Source organism: Corythoichthys intestinalis, chromosome 6 (assembly GCF_030265065.1).
Source record: "Corythoichthys intestinalis isolate RoL2023-P3 chromosome 6, ASM3026506v1, whole genome shotgun sequence".
In the NCBI taxonomy this organism is placed as follows: domain Eukaryota; kingdom Metazoa; phylum Chordata; class Actinopteri; order Syngnathiformes; family Syngnathidae; genus Corythoichthys; species Corythoichthys intestinalis.
In genome coordinates, this window is record NC_080400.1 from 1,470,654 (window position 1) to 1,492,485 (window position 21,832).

Here is a 21,832-nt window from a genome sequence, read left to right on the forward strand (position 1 = left end):
GTGATTTGGTCAAAAATTGTAGGACAAGTAGCGTTTTGAAAAAGTTGTAAAAAATCGGAAAATTGCCGTTTACGGGCGAACGAAAAATTTTTCGGGGTCGTTTGAAAAATTCCCATCGTCGCGCGAAAATTCCGGTCGTGTCGATACTTGAACGGTGCCGATCGGTGGTACGGTTCGGGCTGCGCGGCGCGCCGAAAAAACGCGGAGAAACCATTGCATAATAATAATAATAATAAAGTTGTAGAATAACATAACCTTGTTCTTTCTTTCAGAAAGACCAAGGTAATAATAAGGCGAATAAAGTTGCAGAATAACAATACCTTGTTCTTTCCATAGGAAAGACCAAGGTAATAATAAGGCGAATAAAGTTGCAGAATAACAATACCTTGTTCTTTCCATAGGAAAGACCAAGGTAATAAGAACTCATATCTCTATAACCCTTGCTATATCCAGTTTTTTTTTTCATAAGGGTACTGACCTGTTGCTCCGGCTGTTGGTGGTCCACCTGGCTGACTTGTGACGCTGTAGCTGGCCCCCACTCCGGGTGGCGCTCAACCTGACCACCCTCTGCCACGGTAGCAGCCTCCTGCCCCGGCTTGGCTGACTGTCCGTGAACCTGGCTGGCTGCTGCGGCGCTAGCCTCCTGTTGCACCCGGTCCTGCCCGATAGCATGATCGCTACAGCTGCCCTCATACCCGGTTGTTGCTTTTCTGACTCGTTTTGAACCATCTTTCTTCTTCTTGAAAAAAGGCAGGTAAATGCAACTGTCTTTTTGCCATGTTGAAATATCATTTGATCATGGCTGCTTGCCCCCCAGATGCTGCGAATTCCCAAAGGTTTTTTTTTGTTTTTGTCAGGGGCGTGAATTGTTGGTCCATCTTTTCAGTGTATCAACAAATCTCCGACTCGTTCAAATGACGTTAAAATTTTCATAAACAACATGCAATTCTTGGGATTTGTGCTGTAAATGAATTTATGCATATTATAATTTTATTTGATACATTTAAAAAAAAAAAACGTTTTTGCATATTTTTTTCTATACACGAGAGGTGCCGGATCTGCCCAAATAAGTCCCGGAACAATGGGAGGTAAAAATGAAGAGGTGCCGGATCTTGTTCCGGCGGGATACGGCACAAATTAACCCCCGATTGTCAGTTAATTATTCTGATAACTTGAAAGGACACAAATTTACATTGGACCCCAATAGATACTTAACTTGAAAAGTGTAGCTTGTTTAACTTCAGCTCTACAAGTGAAACTGTTCATTCCAATTTCACGTAGCCTATCAATATATGTAAAACGTGAAATATATTATACCAATGTATACCATTAAATTGTAGATATATGAAATCTATGGCATTATATTTTGGGTAACTTTACGATTGAGGCTAGCACTAGAAAGTATAAAAAAAGAGTTGATTTTTAAGTAGTTTATTTTAAGTTTCACAGACACCGGTTAGCGAATCACATCTTCTCCTAAATAATTCTTTTTTGAGATAAATGCTTTTTAGGACTATTAAGTTTGCGTTTAGATTGACTACAACAAAACGTAAACATGTAGCTACACTGCTGGCCAAAAGTATTGGCTCAATTTCTCCCAGAAAATGATTCATAATGCCATGCACACAGTCAAGCAGTCCAGTGCCAGAGGCAGCAAAGCAACCCTAAAACATCATGGAACCTCCGCCATGTTTGACTGTGGGGACCGCGTTCTTTACTTTGAAGGCCTCGATTTTTTTCCTGTTGATGCCTTTCCCCAGAAAGCTCTACTTTTGTCTCATCTGACCAGAGAACATTCTTCCAAAACATTTTTGGCTTTCTCAGGTCGGTTTTGGTAAACTCCACCCTGGCTTTTTTATGTCTCTGGTTCAGAAGTGGGGTCTTCCTGGGTATCCTACCATAGAGTCCCTTTTCACTCAGACGCCGACAGATAGTACGAGTTGACATTGTTGTACCCTCGAACTGGGGGACAGCTTGAACTTGTTTGAATGTTAGTCGAGGTTCTTTATCCACCATCCGCACAATCTTTTACTGAAATCTCTCTTCAATTTTTCTTTTCCGTCTACATCTAGGGAGGTTAGCCACAGTGCCATCGGCTTTACACTTACTGATGACACTGCGCACGGTAGACACAGGAACATTCAGGTCTTTGGAGATGGACCTGTAGCCTTAAGATTTCTTCCCGAGTCTTGAGTTCTTTTCTCCATGCTCAATGTCGTACACTCAAGAACACAGGACAGAGGTTGAGTCAATTTTAATCCATTTCAACTGGCTGAAAGTGCTATTTAGTGATTGCCAACACCTGTTTTGTGCCACAGGTAAGTAACAGGGGCTGTTAATTACACAAATTAGAGAAGCATCACATGATTTTTCAAAGGGTGCCAATATTTTTGTCTGGCCCATTTTTGGAGTTTTGTGGAAAATGATAATGATTGAAATCCCCCCCCATTCTCCTTTGTTTTTTTTTTTTCAATGCAAGCAAAACAAATGAAGATATTACTACCAAAGCATTTGGAATTGCAATCACTTTTTGGGAGAAAATGAGCCAATACTTTTGGCCAGCAGCAGTGTACATTGCGTTATATTTTGGGTAACTTTACAGTAAAGGTTAGCAGTAGCGAGTAGCTTCAAAGAGTTGGATTTTGAGGTCAAATAAAGTATATTAGGTTTCACAAACACCAGCCCTCTTCTCCTAAATAAACACCTAAAAAGCATTCATCTAAAATTGAATTAAGCTTGCATTTAGATTGACTACAACAAAATGTAATTCTGTAGCCAGCTAGGTAACTTTAGCTATGCTAGGCTAACACTTCAACAGAGGCTGAGTGTAAAGCATTCAATCTTTAGTTTTTTCTATAGACAACAAATATCACATTAACACTAGAGCTGTCCCGACTAGTCGACATAGTCGACGTCATCGATGACGTAAATCCGTCGACGAGCACAACATCCCGTCGACGGTTAATGAAGGGTTAAAAAAATATGTGCGCGGAAAGTTCAGAATGTCAGATGCTCTGTATGCAAGCGGGGAAAGCGGCACAAAGCCAAAAAAGCGCACCACAGTGTCCAAAACATTGACTTATTTCAAAGAAACAAAGGAGCGTACACTCTTCCGTCCTGTCTCTTCAATGCCAAGCTTGGCTGCACGTAGGCCGTGAATAAACACCTCAAGCGCCGTAACCCAGTTTGTAATTTTTTTATTTTTTTTTCTCCATTTTTTGTACACCAGAGGGTGCTGTCGCCTTACTAAATAATAATGTTTCATTGACAATGGGCCTATAAGTGCTATTAGTATTGTTCTTAATGCTAACTGAAAGGTTTATTTCATGTTATGGTTTATTTTATGGTATAGAAAATTATATAAGGTTAAAAGGTCATAAATATATACAGTATATACAGTGATTGCACTTAAGGGAGAGATTGTTAATGATAAGGTAATAAATTAAGGTAAAGGCAATTCATATAGGCAATTCATTGATATATAAATAAGGTTTAAAAGGAAAAAGGTGAAAAGTTTTCGTTAATTTCTAATTGTGTTGTTTTATTTGTGTGCACCGTAGCTTTTACAGTGTGATTACATCAAGGATGGAATAAAAGTTGTAAACCATCAGTTTAAGAGACCATCTTTTCAATCGGGATGCTACACTAGTTAATTCTATCAGCATTTGAACTCATTGTTTATTTGTGATTTATTATTGTTATTTACGTGTTTATTTGTACTTTAATAAATAATTTAAGTGTTCCAATATGTTTTTTGTGAATTGATAAGCGTCAACAAAAATTTCATTGCTAAATTAGAAAACAAAAAAAAAATATTTTTTTTAATTATTAGATTAGTCGACTAATCGTAAAAATAGTCGTCTGACTAATCGGGAGAAAATTAGTCGTTTGGGACAGCCCTAATTAACACCACATCATCCAAAGAATAGAGTAATAAAGTAATTTACTAGCATCATGTCAGAATTTACATATCAGCCCAAGAATATGCAGTTATTAGCCCGCACATGCTAATTAGGCGGAAAAGGCTTAAGTTAATTCACATTTTCAGACAGAAAAGTGCCGATTAGTCAGTTTGAATAAACTTGAAGTTAACAACCATGTGACTCGACGACAAAAGTTTCTAGTCTTGAGTACAATGATTTGAATATAGCAGCACTGCAGTCACATTTTAACATGTACTTTCACACGTATAGATCTACATTTAAATTAGGGATAACCGTTCAACATTTCTGACCAAATTATGAAAGTGACAGTAAGATTTTCGTCTTTGGTTTGAAAATATATATTTTTTATGGCTTCAAAACATTAGTAGTTATAGGCACAAATATCAGTAGTAGGAATGTTAACCGCAATTCTAACAAACTTTACACACAGGATTTGAGAAAATAAACTCCCTCCTTCTGCTACACTTTGAAAAGTTGACTTAGTATAATTTATAATATATATTACGTAGATTTATTTCACAGAATACAATTAACTGTTAATAAGTTAGGTATGAAAGCAATTACTTGTCAATACAAATGATATGTAATCACAATTTTTAGAACTTTAAGGCAAAAGTGGTTTAGGGTGCTTGAGGGTTGGAGCTACTTGCTGGATTTCTCCACTTGTTTCTGCGTATTCTCTGGTTCTTGAAGCTTGTAGTCCTCCAAGATGGCCTGAGCCGTGTGCTTCCCCGTCCGTTTGACCACCGCTTTGACGCCCAGGTTGTCGATGTTGAAGGCGGCGACGCCCACATTGATGGCAGAGTTGACCGCATTGTCTGTGGCCTGCCCGGCCGCCGCGCCGTACCTTTTGATCGGGTAGGGGATCGGTTGTTAAGATTGGAAGTGAGGTAAAAGGGGGGGACACAGAGAAGAATTAATATGCAAACGGGAATGAGAAATGGCAATTCTTGCATCAGGTTGAAAGAACATTAAAGTAGTTTTGATCTGCCACAAAAAGGGGAAAGAAGATTTAGTATTTAGTAAAAGGTTTGGTGCCATGCTTGTCATGCTATTGCGAAGAGTTAGTGAAAATAATCACTTGTTGCTGTTAGGTGGGTCAAAGAGGTTTTGTAGACCCCTAAATCTGCAAAGCAAATTGAAACAAGTGAGGCAAAGGGTACAAAACACACAGACTCAGGGGCAGTTTACATGGCGACTCGGCGACAATGACTGAGCGGACTCGCCTCGTGTGCATATCAGGGTTTCCCCTAGGATTTTTTGAAGCTGCGGTGGTGGGCTGCATCGGAGTCGGACCACCTCACCATGTTGTGCCACGGCAAATTTGCGTCATATCATGACAAATTAATTTTTTTTCCACATTTTGTTACCCAAGAAGAACCATAACAAAGATCTATTTGACATATTTCATTAGCCAGGCTAATGTCATAGCTCTCAGCTACGGCACATGTACGTAAAATGCGTAGCTGATTACAGCTACATTACCCTACGTGATAATACTTTTTTTTCTCGTAGCAATAGTACTACTTACATCTCGTAGTCCTTAAAGAGTATGTAGCGGCAAAGGGGGTGTGAGACATCAATAGAACCGTTATGTGCCAAGATAACAAATATTGATAAAGTTAACAAAAAAATCAATCACATTAATGAGAAATTAACGAAAATAGATCAAAAATGACGAACATTTCCGAAAGTGTTCCGGAAACAGCCGAATGGGGCGGAGACGTCACGACAAGTGATTGACAGTCGAGGCGGAGCCAGGTGCCATTGTTTTTTAACGACGAGAGAGTAGCGTTGGGGTTTGTTTGACCAAAACATCACAAAAATGGTTCAACACTACTGTGCTATGTGGTGTACAAATAGTTATTTATCAGAATATAGTATCCATGAGTTCCTGAACGCGAAAAAAGAAGCTGGACTACACAGACAATGGGTAAAGTTCGTCCGTGCAAAGAGGGCTAATTTTCTAGACACAGCCTCCGGGACGCTTTTCTGTGGTGCGCATTTTCCACCTGAAAGCGTCTCGAACTATGGACAAAAGAAATCGGGTTTTGCTAAAAGATTGCTGCTCAAAGGAGATGCGGTGCCGACCATACAGGTGCAGCCACCTAAATGTCCCGAGATATCAAGAAAGAGGACGATGACTGGTAAAGGAGGCTAAAGCTAAGCAAAGGAGGGGAGCAGCCAAGCTCGAAATGGCCAGAGTGAGTACTCTTTTATAATAAAAAAATGTCACGCATTGGATACAGGACTGGACACATGTATAAATTATCGTTCGTAAAATATATAGAACAAATCCTCTGATCCCATTCATATTTGTGTCTGTTGGCAGAGCGAAAAGCTATGATAGCGCAATAAATGATAATTATTCTATGCATTCCTTTATTTTGCAGTCACGGTGTATCAGCTTCACAAAAAGAAATGCGAAACAAATCATTCGGTGATTCTGTTGCCGCCGATGTTTCATCAGTGTCATTGCTCCCCTCAATGACCGTTTCATTACGCTGCATTGGCGTTCGTTTGGGCTCAAATTGGTAACCTAAAACACCGATTAAAGCTTCGTAACTCTCCTCGTCACCATTAGATGAACATTGGTTACGTCCTTCTACGTCGGATTCGTCGCTGAAACTAGAAACGAAATTGTCTGCCATCATCGCCGCCATTCAGTATTAAAGCACAGCCTTTTTCTTGTTGAAGAAACACCCCTTACTGTCAATTCTGAATTCTCTTGACAACAAGGGGTGTTTCTTCATGAGGGAACCTGGAATATGTGCAGGACGAACACAATGCATCAGCATAAACAGCTAGAAGGAATTCTATTGATGCAGACAGGCGCTGCCCCCCTAGTGGCCGGTGGCACTCTCTTCACTTGTCGTGACGTCACGCGCACAATCTGCCAGATCTCGGGCGCCGGTCGTTTTAGCTTGACAACCGTGCCAAATTTCTCTCATTTTCTTGTGTGTAATTACACGAAGTGGCATGATATGAATACAAAAGGCATGCGTTTATGGATAAATGATGGAATATTAAAATTGTCCCAGGGCACTACATACCCTTTAATGTACTACATGAACACAACAATAATAGTCCTTCTGTTAATGGACCAATGGTGTAGGTTTGCATAGGGACGTTAGGAACATAACACCAGGAACTTTTCAGGATGCTCAAATTTTCCCCACCAACTTTTAGGCAACCTTATTTGCATTATATAATGAGTTCAGTTACAGTGCCCTCCATAATTATTGGCACCCCTGGTTAAGATGTGTTTTTTAGCTTCTAATATTTTTTTTTAATTCAAATAATATGGGACCTTAATGGGGAAAAAAAAGAAAAATCCAACCTTCAATACAAGTGCATTTATTCAGTGGGGAAAAAAATCCCACGTAAAGAAATAATTATTCGACATCAAATAATGTGTGTCACAATTATTAGCACCCCTGGTGTTAATACTACTGTACAACCCCCTTTTGCCAACATAGCAAGGTCTGGGGACTGAGATGGCCATGGGAGGAGCTTGATTTTGAGTCTGGTGAACCATTTCTGTGTAGATTTGGCCATATGTTTAGGGTCATTGTCTTGCTGAAATACCCAGTGACGACCCATCTTCAGCTTTCGGGCAGAGGGCAACAGATTTTGATTTAAAATGTCCTGGTATTTCAAAGCATTCATGATGCCATGCTCCCTAACAAGGTTCCCAGGGCCTTTGGAAGGGGAAACAGCCCCACTGCATCATTGACCCACCCCCATACTTCACAGTGGGTATGAGGTGCTTTTCAGCATGCGCATCTTTCGTGGCCAAAGCACACGGTCCCAGTTGTGCTTTGGTCAGATGAGACCAAGATTGAGCTTTTTGGCAACAAACACTCTAGGTGGGTCTGGCGTGCCACCAAAGAGGCGCATGCTGAAAAGCACCTCATACTCACTGTGAAGTATGGGGGTGGGTCAATGATGCAGTGGGGCTGTTTCCCCTTCCAAAGGCCCTGGGAACCTTGGTAGGGAGCATGGCATCATGAATCCTTTGAAATACCAGGACATTTAAATTAAAATCTGTTGCCCTCTGCTGCCCCCTCTGTTTGGTTCCATGAAGGTAATCTTGGTCTCATCTGACCAAAGCACACGGTCCCAGTTGTGCTTTGGTCAGATGAGACCAAGATTGAGCTTTTTGGCAACAAACACTCCAAGTGGGTCTGGCATGCCACGAAAGATGCACATGCTGAAAAGCACCTCATACCCACTGTGAAGTATGGAGGTGGGTCAGTGATGCTGTGGGGCTGTTTCGCTTCCAAAGGCCCTGGGAACCATGTTAGGGTGCATGGCATCATGAATGCTTTGAAATACCAGGACATTTTAAATCAAAATCTGTTGCCCTCTGCCCGAAAGCTGAAGATGGGTCGTCACTGGGTCTTTCAGCAAGACAATGACCCTAAACATATGACCAAATCTACACAGAAATGGTTCACCAGACACAAAATCAAGCTCCTCCCATGGCCATCTCAGTCCCCAGACCTTGTTTTGTTGGCAAAAGAGGGTTGTACAAAGTATTAACACCAGGGGTGCTAATAATTGTGACACACGTTATTTGATGTCAAATAATTATTTCTTTATGTGGGATTTTTTTCCCCACTGAATAAGTGCACTTGTATTGAAGGTTGGATTTTTCTCTTTTTTTTTTCCATTGAGTTCCCATATTATTTGAAAAAAAAAAAATATTAGAACCTAAAAAACACATCTTAAGCAGGGGTGCCAATAATTATGGAGGGCACTGTAGCTTAGCAAGGAGAGGGATGAGAGACGTTTTTGGAGTGTCCCAGGTTCGTCAGCCGTGATTGCATATATCCGTACGCTGTAATAGCCCTGCATTTTCTGCTATTGAATGCGTTGTTGACACATTAGCGCGGCAGCACTCTGACCCGGCGCTCGGCGCAAATTCATTCAAACTTGCCTTTCCGTCCACCGCTCACTCTCGCGGAAAAGGCCGATCCAAAATACAGTAATGCCCCGGATGGGGGGGAACAAGGACAGGAGTCTGTATTGGCTCAGCCACTTTATTGTGGCAACAATAATAAAGAAAAGGAATAACAAAATAACGGCGGGCTTCCGCGACATGCGACCGCTATCTCCTCCTCGCTTCCCTCGACGTCACAGCTCCCCGTCCGATCGTCACTTTTTAAGGTGGCACCGTATAGTTAAGGACATTACTATGCACAATGAATAGGTTGCCGCTGAACCCTTCACATTAGGCTGCCGTTAGTTTGAAACGGCCTTAAAAAAAAACATAAAACATCTCTTTTGCACGGCGTGACGGCTTTTATTTTGTTGTGGCGGTGCACCACAATATTAAGAAAAGACAGGATATGGTGTCGGCAAATACGAAAAATTCTGAATCCTGCCTCCAAAGTGGAAGAATCAGATTGCGGGAGGGTGAGGGCTTCCTTGGCATGCATATCAAAGGCTCCTGCGGCGCGAGACCACGCCGTTAACGTCAGCACTCGTACACGTCACATTGGGCGTGCGCAGTGGTGCTACTAACCAGCAAACAAAAAACAGCAAATAAGGCGGAATGTCGGCTTTAATTTACCGTTTTAATAATATTTTTAAATTAAATATGTTGAACGTTTCAATTTTTGTGCCCTTTTGAACAAAAGAAAAATGACATTGCTTCGAGTGGGCGGGCATATTTTTTTTCCGGGCTGAGGGAGCTTGGTGGGGTCAAAGTGCATCGTTCTCTGTCGCCCTTAAATCTGCACTGCCCCCTAGGGCCTGGCATGAATACTACATCGTTTTCATGCGGAACTGCGACATTATTCAAATGGAGACGCAAATGCAAATTTGAAGTTTTTCGTGTTCTCAGAGAGTCACCATGTAAACAGCCCCTCAGAGTTGCAAAGCCGGTCACCTACTTGTGTTTGACTGTAGTGACCGTCTCAGAGGCCACACTCGATGTGATGTTCTTGGCCGCCACTTCCAAACCTGTCCACATGGTGGCGAACCCTAGAAATAAACGCAGAGTTGGAGTCACTCCCCATCCACAATAAATGGAAGTACAGGTAGTCCCCCGGTTACGAATGAGTTCCATTCATACGCCAAATTTCCGCATAAGTCGGAATTAACCCCTACAAAATAACTATTCAAAAAGTCCAAACGTATTGTATTTTGTTTAATGACGTAGGATACACTGCTCTCTGGTGGCAGAGTTGGGTCTGGCTGGACTGTCGCCTTGTATGACAGACGCAGACTCAAACGTCTGACATGGATAAAGGATAGCTGTGCTCTGGTTTGGCTCACATGAGGCTGTAAGTTGTTTCAGTTGTTTCGGCTAATATATGAGTTACGTGTGAGCAATTTGCTATGAGAATCGTAAATACGTTTAAGCTAGCGGATTTTTGTCAAACAAATTAGGCTGATTTAATCTAGTAAATTGACATATTGATCAGACTAGATCGACGTTTGAACAACAATTGTTTGTGTCGTTTTGTAAATATGTGTGTTACCGCTTTACAAATTGCCAAAAGTAAAGGAAGTCAAAAGCTTCAGCTGTCTGAGAGGTCACATTTGACAGCCATCGCGTACTTCCTCGCCAGCTGCTTTTGCTCGCCGTACATTCACCTTAGCATTCGATCTAGAGTTTGTTATATTACCCCTTTTCGGTGAGTTCTTTTGTGGTTTGCTGTTATTCGATCATTTTTGTTCGACACTGTACATAAGAGCACGAATGAGTAGGGGTAAGTCGCCATTTTTGTTCAACTTTTTTCTCCTGTTTTGTATATTGTAGGAAGCCAAGGTTGTGGCTGTCTTTTTGTTGTTTCCTTTCTTATGATCAAGATTTCGTTAGCAGAAGATTTGTTTTGTTTGTCGTTTTGGCCAGGGCTTACCCTGAAGGCAATCTTCTTCCGATTATGTATTTTGTATTCATTGTGATTTTGATGTGTAAATAAAATGTGTCAACTTGAGAACTCGTGGCTCGTTATATGTTGCGTCCATAGCGAGCCTTAAATTGGGACGTAACAGGAGACAAAATTAAGGGACATGACTCCGGTGTAGTAAAGTCGAAATCATGTAAATTGAGTACGTCGTAACTCGGGTACTACCTGTATAAGTAAGTTTGCCATTTTTGTTATAGTGCAGTTAAAAAGTATAGTACAGTTTATAAACACAGCCAGTCTATAGACCATGTTGTAACAACTACCTCTGCTGGGGAAAGTAGGAATAACAATGCTTGCTTCATAATTACAGTATAGCTTTGTGCTATATTAGGGCTGTCAAACGATTAAAAATTTTAATCAAGTTGATTACAGCTTAAAAATTAATTAACCGTAATTAATCGCAATTCAAACCATCTATAAAATGTGCCATATTTTTCTGTAAATTATTGTTGGAATGGAAAGATAAGACAAGACGGATATATACATTCAACACATGGTACATAAGTACTAGGCCTGAACGATATTGGAAAAAACTATTGTTGCGATTTTTTTGAGGTGTGCAATATATTGCGATATTATATTGCGATAGTAAAAAAAAAAAAAAAAAAAAAATATATATATATATATATATATATATATATATATATATATATATATAATTTTTTTTTTTTTTTTTTTAAAGAAATTTTCACTAGATGACTTGAATAGCTGTTTGGAAATACTTTGCATGACACACCGTGACCACAGCGTATTCATATAATACCGTTTCATTTGTGAATGATTAAGATTGCTGTATTATTATGAAGGGATCCAGGAAGCAATGTCTGCACAAAATAGATAATTTATTGAACACAATATTTGACACTTCAACAGCAGCAAATACATTAAATGACAAATAAAAGAGCAGGTGCATTCGTCCCCTAAGTTTTTGACAAAATATAACTATAAATAAAAACTTCTGTAAAATAACAACAAAGTTGTAAACATAGTTGAACAAAAATATTAAATATGACAAATAAGAGTTGTTCACAAACTATAACAATAAATAAAAACCTCAGTAAAACAATAAAGTTGTCAACATATTTGAACTTAAATATTAAATCTGTCAAATAAAAGTGCAAGTGCATTAGTCCCCTGAGTTGTTTACACAAAATATAACAATATAAAACTGCAAAACTGCAACAAAGTTGTAAAAATATTTAAAAAATATTAAGTATCAAAACTTTATGTGCAGCTGTACTATAGTTATTTGAAAAATACGATTTACAATTCATTTAAATATAGAAGAAACAGAAACTCAATTGAACTTGTAAATAATTGAACTGAATAACAGCAAATAACTGATGAATAACAGAACCATTTTAACTCCCAAATTTCCTGCCTTCCTGATAGCTGTCACATGAATAAAAAGAAGAAAAGACATTCCTGCAGCTGTGTTATGTATTTGTCTGCATATCGTCCACCTTCCTTGCTCAGCAATTCTCAACTGGGTCTCATAGGTTTTTGGCCAAGACTACTAGTTTATCCACCATTGCAGGCTTGAGACAACAACGTTGGCACGTAACAATGTTCCCACCTGTACTAAAAAGCCTCTGATGGGAAGCTCGTAGCAGGAATGCATAGATACCTGCGTTTTAAATGGTCCCACATGTTCGACGGATTACTTCTTGTTGAGGCAACCATGGCGAGGCACTGTCAACAGGGCTGTTTTTTGTTCCTTATATTCTTGTCGATAGCCAAAATACTTCCAAAACTCCTTTTGGAGACAGTCTTCCCTATTCAACGTGTTGCTTGCTTTCACTTTGAAAACGGCCCCTCCTCCCTCCGCTCTGCTGTTCGGCCCCTCCTCCCTCCACTCCGCTGTAGCAGGGGAGGGGGAGGAGCCGATGACTGCGAGTTGGAGGGAATGAGATGAGAGGCTGTGCGCTCTCCTTCGCGCTCCTTCCTCAAAACAAACGTTTGTGGATTTAAAAAAATGAAATGAAAAAACTATCGCACGTCCTTGCGATGGGACTATTGCGCATGCGCACATCGCGATGGCGATGTTTAAACGATATATCGTTCAGGCCTAATAAGTACTGTATTTGTTTATTATAACAATAAATCAACAAGATGGCATTGACATTATTAACATTCTCTTAAAGCGATCCATGGATAGAAAGACTTGTAGTTCTTAAAAGATAAATGTTACTACAAGTTTATTTTATATTTTTTAAAATAATTTTTCTATTTTTTTATATATATTTTTTATATTTTCTTATATTTTATATTAAAACCCCTCTTAATGTTTTTGTTTTATTAAAATTTGTAAAATTTTCAAATCAAAAAATAAACTGGTAGCTCGCCATTGTTGATGTCAATAATTACACCATGCTCACTCATGGCACTAACCCATAAAATCAGTTGGACCCAAACGCCAGCAGAGGGCGCCAAACACCAAAAAACAAGTAACAAACGGACATTACACACTACTGTCATTTTAGTCTGTTTGAGCGGGGCATGTGCGTTACTTGCGTCAAATATTTTAACGTGATTTATTTAAGAAAATAATTACTGCCCCTTAATGCGATGATTTTGACAGCCCTATGCTATGTATATATATATATATATATATATATATATATATATATATATATATATATATATATATGTATATACAGTACGGTATATTTTTATTATATTATGTATATACAGGATATACTGTATGTATATATTTTCCCCAAGTGGAAGCTTCCATGATCCTAATAAATTTAATAATTAAAAAAATATATACACAGTACTATGCAAAGTGTCCTGCCTAAAACTTTTGCACAGTACTGAATTTTTTTTTTTTAATTGTTTTTACGACTGTTTAAGTGTCAAATTTCAGCACAACGGTTAGCCACACATCAAATACTCTTAAAGGGACGGACACAAGATGTTAGAGATAGACCGATATATCGGCCGGCAGATGTATTGGGGCAATATTTGGAAATTTGGAATTGGACTCAGACGTCTGACATGGATAATGGATAGAGTTTAAGAGGACGCTCGCTGAATGCTATGCTAACTATACAAGTTACATTTAGTGTGTGATGATTACTCAGCACACACCTTGAAAAGCAAAAGCAACATTGCATATTGTCTCTTGGCAAGAAAAATCCTACCATATGTGTTTGAAAACAAGCAATGGGGAGACTGGAGAGGACATTGGTCGATTAAATTGAATCAGTAAATGGTAAATGGTGTTATACTTATATAGTAACACTCTAAAGCTGATTTCATAGAATTTAACTCATTGCATGCCATTGAAGCAGATAGAGTACAATAGACCCTAATACCATTTACCATTTACCCACGTGACGTCACAACTCCTTCCTCCTGACTGGTGCCGCCCAATTGTCCGTCAACACATCATGTTTCCCTGTTACGGCTACGTACATTCCTCCTATTTACGACGTGTTTTTCTGCTTGTTAACATTAATAATCAAAATGGTGAAGGCGTGTGTGGCGGTCGGTTGCAATAACAGAGAAGATAGACGGAGAGACTTGAAGTTCTACCGGATTCCGAGAGACCCGGAGAGAAGAGAGCGAGATGGGCTGCTGCAATTCGACGAGAAAACTGGGCTCCAAACGATTACCACAGATTATGTAGTAGTCATTTTATATCCGGTAAGATGCATTTAATATATATTTAGAGGGTTTTGGGCTGACAACCACAATTAAGATCATTGCTAGGCTAATCGCCGACAACATACACGTATGTATGTAGTGAGAGTGCTATCGCTAAACCATATAAACATTAAAAGCCCTAACTCCATTGACAAACGACATGAAATACATTAGACTTGACAGTGGATGTTAGCAATAACAAAAGATTTTGAATTGAAAATTTCGTAACTCACCTTTCCAAGCACAAGATAGATTCTAGGCATATGCCGGTATGAGATTTTGACGGTACGATAACCGTGAGCAAAAATACCGTGGTTTCACGGTATCACGGTATTGCAATTATAGCTCCAAAATTTTGAAATGTATTTTTTTTTTTTTTTTTAAAAACCCAACTTTTTTCCATTGAAATTTTTTTTTTTTTTCAGAACATATTTGCAAATTGGAACATGAATATAATGTGAAAATAAATTAATGTGAAAATAAATAAACAAAAAATAACAAATATTTTATATAAAATTAAAATAAATAGATCCTAGACTATACCCACAGCCACAGCTCAAGTTGCTCAATAATAGAGCAAGAAAATAATTGCTATAAAAAAGTAAAAACACTTCTAAATAAAATTAAAAATATATACTGTATGACTTTTTTTGAGGGGGAGAAGCTGAAGTTTCGCCATTTTCAGCCACTGTGTCAACTCTCTTCTACATGATGTCATGCCTTTGTGTTAAAGAGAACAAAGAATTCATAAGTTAATAAGTTAAAAATGTATAAGTTAGTTTTATAAGTTAGTTAAAATGTAAATATTGTTGAGGAAAGGTTTCATCTAAAATAAAAAGTGAGGAGTGAGACCTCCTTTCTCAATTAGCGATCTTTGACCTGATCCTTTTTCTTTCCCCCTTCATTCAAGCTTGTTTCTCACTCAGCGGTTGTGAGACACAAAAACGTCGACGAAGCTGCTCTCCCAGCTTAGCCTAGGCTAACATTCGTCTTTGTAAGTTTTAGTTAGTTTGTATATTGAATTTGAAAGGAAAATGTATGTTCTGTTTTTGGCGACCTTTTTCATGGTGCTACTGCTATCCTGTTGAACCTACTCACATGTGGAAAAATACAATTGTATAACATTTTCAATGTATTCATTTGTATATTTCACCACGATTTGAGAGCTCAATAAATTGAAGAAAAGTACGCCTTGTGTTTCGAGGGTTTGTTTTTGGGTTTGCTTGCTGTTTAGCAGAATAGCGTCACTGACACTCACGGCAACAAACGGGAAGGGTGAGCGCTGTCGCACCAAGCCACTTCGGCTGCATTTTGCCACATGAAAAATAGCGAATACCGTACTAAGGTATGACGGAAAATTTTAGTGGTTTTGAAACCGCAACGTTTTCACACCATGGTAAACCGTGAAACCGGTAACCGGCACATGTCTATTATTGGATCATTTTTGTTCGACACTGTACATAAGAGCACGAAGGAGTAGGGGTAAGCCACCATTTATGTTCAACTTGTTTTCTCTTGTTTTGTATATTGTAGGAAGCCAAGGTTGTGGCTGTCTTTTTGTTGTTTCCTTTTTTATGATCAAGATTTCGTTAGCAGTAGATTCATTTTGTTTGTTGTTTTGGCCAGGGCTTACTCTGAAGGCAATCTTCTTCCGATTATGTATTTTGTATTCATTGGGATTTTGATGTGTAAATAAATTGTGTCAACTTGAGAACTCGTGGCTTGTTTTATGTTCCGTCCATAGCGAGCCTTATATTGGGACGTAACAGGAGACAAAATTAAGGGACAAGACTCCGGTGTAGTAAAGTCAAAATCATGTAAGTTGAGTACGTCGTAACTCGGGTACTACCTGTATAAGTAAGTTTGCAATTTTTGTTATAGTGCAGTTAAAAGGTATACTACAGTTTACAAGCACAGCCAGTCTATAGACCATGTGGTAACAGCTACCTCTGCTGGGGAAAGTAAGTATTACAATGCTTGCCTCATAATTACAGTACAGCTTTGTGCTATATTAGGGCTGTCAAACGATTAACATTTTCAGTCGAGTTAATTACAGCTTAAAAATTAAGTAATCGTAATTGCAATTCAAACCATCTATGAAATGCCATATTTTTCTGTAAATTATTGTTGGAATGGAAAGATAAGACAAGACGGATATATACATTCAACATACGGTACATAAGTACTGTATTTGTTTATTATAACAATAAATCAACAGGATGGCATTAACATTATTAACATTCTCTTAAAGCGATCCATGGATAGAAAGACTTGTAGTTCTTAAAAGATAAATGTTAGTACAAGTTTATTTTATATTTTTTAAATATTTGTATTTTTATATTTTTTATATTTTATATTAAACCCCCTCTTAATGTTTTCGTTTTATTAAAATTTGTAAAATTTCCAATCAAAAAATAAACTAGTAGCTCACCATTGATGTTATAAATAATTACACCATGCTCACTCATGGCACTAACCCATAAAATGAGTTGGACCCAAACGCCAACAGAGGGCGCCAAACACCAAAAAACAAGTAACAAGCGGACATTACACTGTACCATCATTTTAGTCTGTTTGAGTGGGGCATGTGCGTTACTTGCGTCAAATATTTGAACGTGATTAATTTAAAAAATTAATTACCGCCCCTTAACGCGATAATTTTGACAGCCCTATGCTATATATATATATATATATAAATAAATTGTTTTTACGACCATTTAAGTGTCAAATTTCAGCACAACGGTTAGCCACACATCAAATACTCTTAAATGGACGGATACAAGATATTAGAGATAGACCGATATATCGGCCGGCAGATGTATTGGGCCGATATTTGGAAATTTGGAATTGGACTCAGACGTCTGACATGGATAAACGATAGAGTTTAAGATGACTCTCGCTGAATGCTATGCTAACTATACAAGTTACATTTAGTGTATGATGATTACTCAGCACACACCTTGAAAAGCTAAAGCAACATTGCATATCGTCTCTTGGCAAGAAAAATCTTACTATATGTGTTTAAAAACAAGCAATGGGGAGACTGGAGAGGACATTGGTCGATTAAAATGAATCAGTAACACTCTAAAGCTGATTTCATAGAATTTAACTCATTGCATGCCATTGATGTTGATAGAGGACAATAGCATAGCATAGCATAGAATCTTTTGTCATTGTGACATGTACAGCTATATTAAAGTGTCCAACCAATCCAAGTCATAATGAATTGGACGCTACCTTGCACTCCACTGGCAGCCACAACCATCGCCCCGTCAATGTTGGAGCGCCCGTCCTTGTCTTTGCGCATGGACTCGGGAACGAGCTTCCCGCCGTGCTTCTTAACGTGCGGCGCCAGCTCCCGACCCACGCAGCCGGCCACGGCGCAGACGCCGTCCACTGCGAGGACACGGCATTCAGTCGGACCATAACCACAAATGCATACAAAAGTTACAGAAGCGCTCACCTAGGAACTGGCTGACTTTGACAGCGCCGCCCGTGGCCTGCTTGGCCACGTGGAGGCCTTTGGTGACGGTGGGGCTGACGTGCGCGGGCTTGTCTTCTGGCGTCATGTGCTCTCGGAGCTTGGACGCCCCCTTGTGGATAGCCTTGCCCGTTAACTCTGCACCTTTGACCAGACCCCAGCTCAACCACGAAGCCCCTGTGCGACATGTTATGTATGCTGTGAACTCATTGCCATTGACGGCCGAAGACATCCAATCTGTTTGAAGTGGGAGGGGTGGCAGCGAATCGTTTGCCGTCACCTTCCCACTTCTAACGAATTGGACGAGTACTAGCGAGAAACTAACTGCAGAAGGATGAACATATAAAAATGTTCCCTGTTTATTAGCTGTAGAATGATTTCCTGACCCATGTATCGATCATTGTTGTGAGATCATCGTTATCGTGAGCCTTGTATCGCAAATTGGATCATGAGGTACCCAGAAATTAGCCACATTGTTTATGTGGCTGTCGGCATACTCCGACGACGACCTCACCAGTGAGAATCCCGTTGGCGACCTTCTCGCTCCACTCGGGCAGATTCTTGTCCTCCTCCGCTACCGCCGCGCCCTCGGTCGGTTCCCGAGCAGGTGTGACGACGGACACTTTGTTGCCGAGATTGATGTGCTCGGAGGCCTCGTCCCCATCCTGGTGAAACAAACACATGACGGAGCTAAAAGCTAAAAACATAAGACGATCTTGCTTCTCAATAGCTTTTGTCATGACGCAGCGCAACTTGTCACAAAGCTGCAACTGTTTACAAAAGGAAAGAGCTTCCCTTGTGTGCCTATTCGCCAATGTGGGATCAGCTCCATTGACGTCCCCAAAAAATGACCTGCCGTGGCGGTCGAGGCTCCTGCTCGTAAGAGCATTAGGGAAGTTTTAATGCTCAAATCCCAACAATGCTGAGGCAGAGCGACTGAGGCCGACTCACACTTCTATACTAACCGTCAAAAAGTCGGTTTAGTGGAAAAGAAATCCGATTTTTATGAGACTGAGCGAAACCATATACGGTTGGTAGTTTTATATCAGATGTGGACAACATGCTTCTCAAGTTGAACAGCTCAGATCAGGTTTCGTACACCTTTTTCATGGCCAAATTCAAGCATTTTTTTATGACTTTCAAGACCATTTTTCAGTTTTTCCAGTACATTTTACATGTTTTTTTACAGTGAGAAAGAAATAAAATATGGTGCCTTCTCACAAGTACACAAATACCTTCTGTTGAAATTCGCCCCCCCGGCCCAGACGCACCCGAGAACAGCACCAGCCAAAACAATTGCTGCTCGGCTGACGCTGCCCCACGCGCGCCCGCCGGGAAGGCCGAATCTCGCGCGTCCTCTTATTTTAACCCTTTGTACTGACTCCGTTTCAAAAGCTTGAAGAACACTCACCGAAAACAGGTTGACAATTTATTCGTCGACAATGGTAAAAACAAGGCAAAACCAGACGACGGAGGGACAATTCTGGATCCAAAACAAGGCTATATGTTTCCGAGCAGAAAAAAATCTGTCTTATCTCAGTGTCCAGTCTTTTTAAAGTCTTTGCTGAGGCAGGCCTTGTCGAAGGCGTTTCTGGGCGTTGCTTTTGGGCCATCCCCTCTGTGGCCGGTTTTGGGCGGCTTCAGTTCGTGCACGGATTGGGACGCACGCTATCAACTTTGCTGTCCGGGCTGGTTGTACTTGTTTTAGGATAAAGCGCTTTGTCCTTGGAGTTTGCTGGGAGAGCTGATTACCAGAGTTGGTGCGTCAATCTTGTGATAAGACGGCATTGTGTATCTCTTCTATTTCTTCTCATTAAACTATGGTGTGCTATTTATTTTATATTAGTAGTGTAGTTCTACCGTAAATATGAAAATGATAGTATTTCCTGATTAATTATATTACGTGTGTTAGACTAATGCAAACAGTTAGACGGTGCCTACGAAAACCTGTACCATATGTATGTGGTAGACTATATATGTGTGTTAGACTAATGCAAACAATTATATGGTGTGTGCGATGACGATATCTTTTCTCCTTCACTTCCCAAATTTAGTTTGAAAGGTGCCGATTCTGAAAACCCCTGCCAAATCTAGTCACGGCAGTGAGCACTTTGTGGCAAACTCTGAGCACACCCAATAGCAGAGGTGCTGGCTTGGTGATAGCATGCCATTCGGTGGACGGAGACACATAAGTCACAGCCGAGGAAACCTTGATTAACGCACTTTCTTGAAGTTTGGGACACTGGAAAAATGGCTCTACCGCCTACAGTTGCTAAGCTAAATGATATCTCGATGCACGTTTGTGTTCACAACGACAACAACAAAAATACAATTAGTCCCCGGGTTACAAACGAGTTCCGTTCCTACACTGGTGACATAACCCGAATTTACGCGTAAGTCAGAAATAACCTTTTAAATACCCCAAAATAACTATCCATAAAGTCCAAAACTATTTTATTTTGCTTAATGTTGGAGGACACACTACCCTCTAGTGGCAGTGTTGGGTCTGGCTGCACTGTCACCTTGAGTAACTGAGAAGAAGACTCAGACAATTGACATGGATAGAGTATAAGAGGACGCTCGCCGAAAGCTATGCTAACGCTCCAAGTTACATTTATTGTGTGATGATCACTCAGCATATTAATTGCATATTCTCTCTTGCCAAGATAAGACAAACCTTACCGTGTGTGTTTAAAAACAAGCTAGGGGGAGACTGGAGAGGACACTGGTCAGTTGGAGGGGATGCATAGCATGTCACATGAATGATATAATCAGACCCTGCTATGATGCAGGACTTACTAATGAAGGAGATACGATAGTACCTTTTCTCGTAGGCACCGTCTAACTGTTTGCAATATTCTTACACACTTAATATAATCACTCAGGGAATTGTATCGTTCCTCTTATTTACCGATCGACTGTTTGTATTACTCTAGTGCCCAATATAAAATGAATAGCACTTATACCAAAGTTTAAGGAAAACAAGCAGAATATAGGACATAAGAGATACATGATGCCTTCTTATCACAGAACCCCAAGGTGTGCGTCATGCAACTGACTGAGCAAGATTGACACTGACATCTACAAGCACACGTCTGCACTACCAACTTTCGCAATTAGTTCTCCTGGACAGTCCAGAACAAATGGCGGGACGCCCTGTCCCAACACAAGGAACGCCGGAGAACGCCCGATATCCACCGGATAACACGACTGACAAGACTCCAAGAGCCCTTTTGACGCTGAGGTGACAAAATCCACAACCCTCGTTGCCCTGACAACAGTAACTCCCGAATCCTCCTGTCCAATCCACAAACAGACAATAATCCTAAACAACACACCCTTCTTTCTGCCCACAGCCCGCCTCACGAGAGCCTCCAAAAGTCGTTGCCATTTTTCTCGGGAACCTTTTGTTGACTTGTGATATGGTCACCTAGGATCCTCACCTGGGCCCCTCTGTGCTCTATGATTGCTGCGGACTCAGAATAAATTGTCACGATGTGCCTATTTCCAGGTTTCAAAATGGAATCAGTACAAGGGGTTAAGACTAATGTGAACGCGCGGAGTTTGGCCTTTTGGCCAAGGTCTCGCCGGCCCGGGTCGATGGAGCTGCGCCAGCGCGGTTTTGGCGGTTCAGCTGGCGTGATTCCGGCAATCTGGCTAAAAAGGTCAGTATCCTTCGCTACACATGAAATATCACACACTGTGAACATGTGACCAAGGCTATGGTGCATTTTTGTCTCGTTCTTGTCTCGTCAGACGAAAACTGCCATTCGTCTCATTATGTTTTAGTCTCCTAAGACACGTTTTTAGCTCGTTATCGTCTTGTCCGTTGA

General features: G+C 40.2%; 1 protein-coding gene across 3 annotated transcripts in view; it reads right to left on the bottom strand.

Annotated features, from left to right (window-relative positions):
• Positions 1 to 483: 483 nt before the first annotated feature.
• Positions 484 to 21,832, bottom strand: part of LOC130917828 (spartin-like) — a 30,888-nt gene continuing 9,539 nt past the window's right edge. The window contains exons 4-9 of one of the 3 annotated variants that reach the window (XM_057839558.1): positions 18,514 to 18,664; positions 17,982 to 18,176; positions 17,756 to 17,914; positions 9,845 to 9,935; positions 5,026 to 5,070; positions 484 to 4,791 (exon numbers count right to left, since the gene is read on the bottom strand). In XM_057839558.1, coding sequence (XP_057695541.1) covers positions 4,587 to 4,791; positions 5,026 to 5,070; positions 9,845 to 9,935; positions 17,756 to 17,914; positions 17,982 to 18,176; positions 18,514 to 18,664 — 846 coding nt within the window. In that variant the 3' untranslated portion in view covers positions 484 to 4,586. The remainder of the gene's footprint in view (positions 4,792 to 5,025; positions 5,071 to 9,844; positions 9,936 to 17,755; positions 17,915 to 17,981; positions 18,177 to 18,513; positions 18,665 to 21,832) is intronic. The other 2 variants (XM_057839557.1, XM_057839559.1) reach the window with 2 other exon arrangements.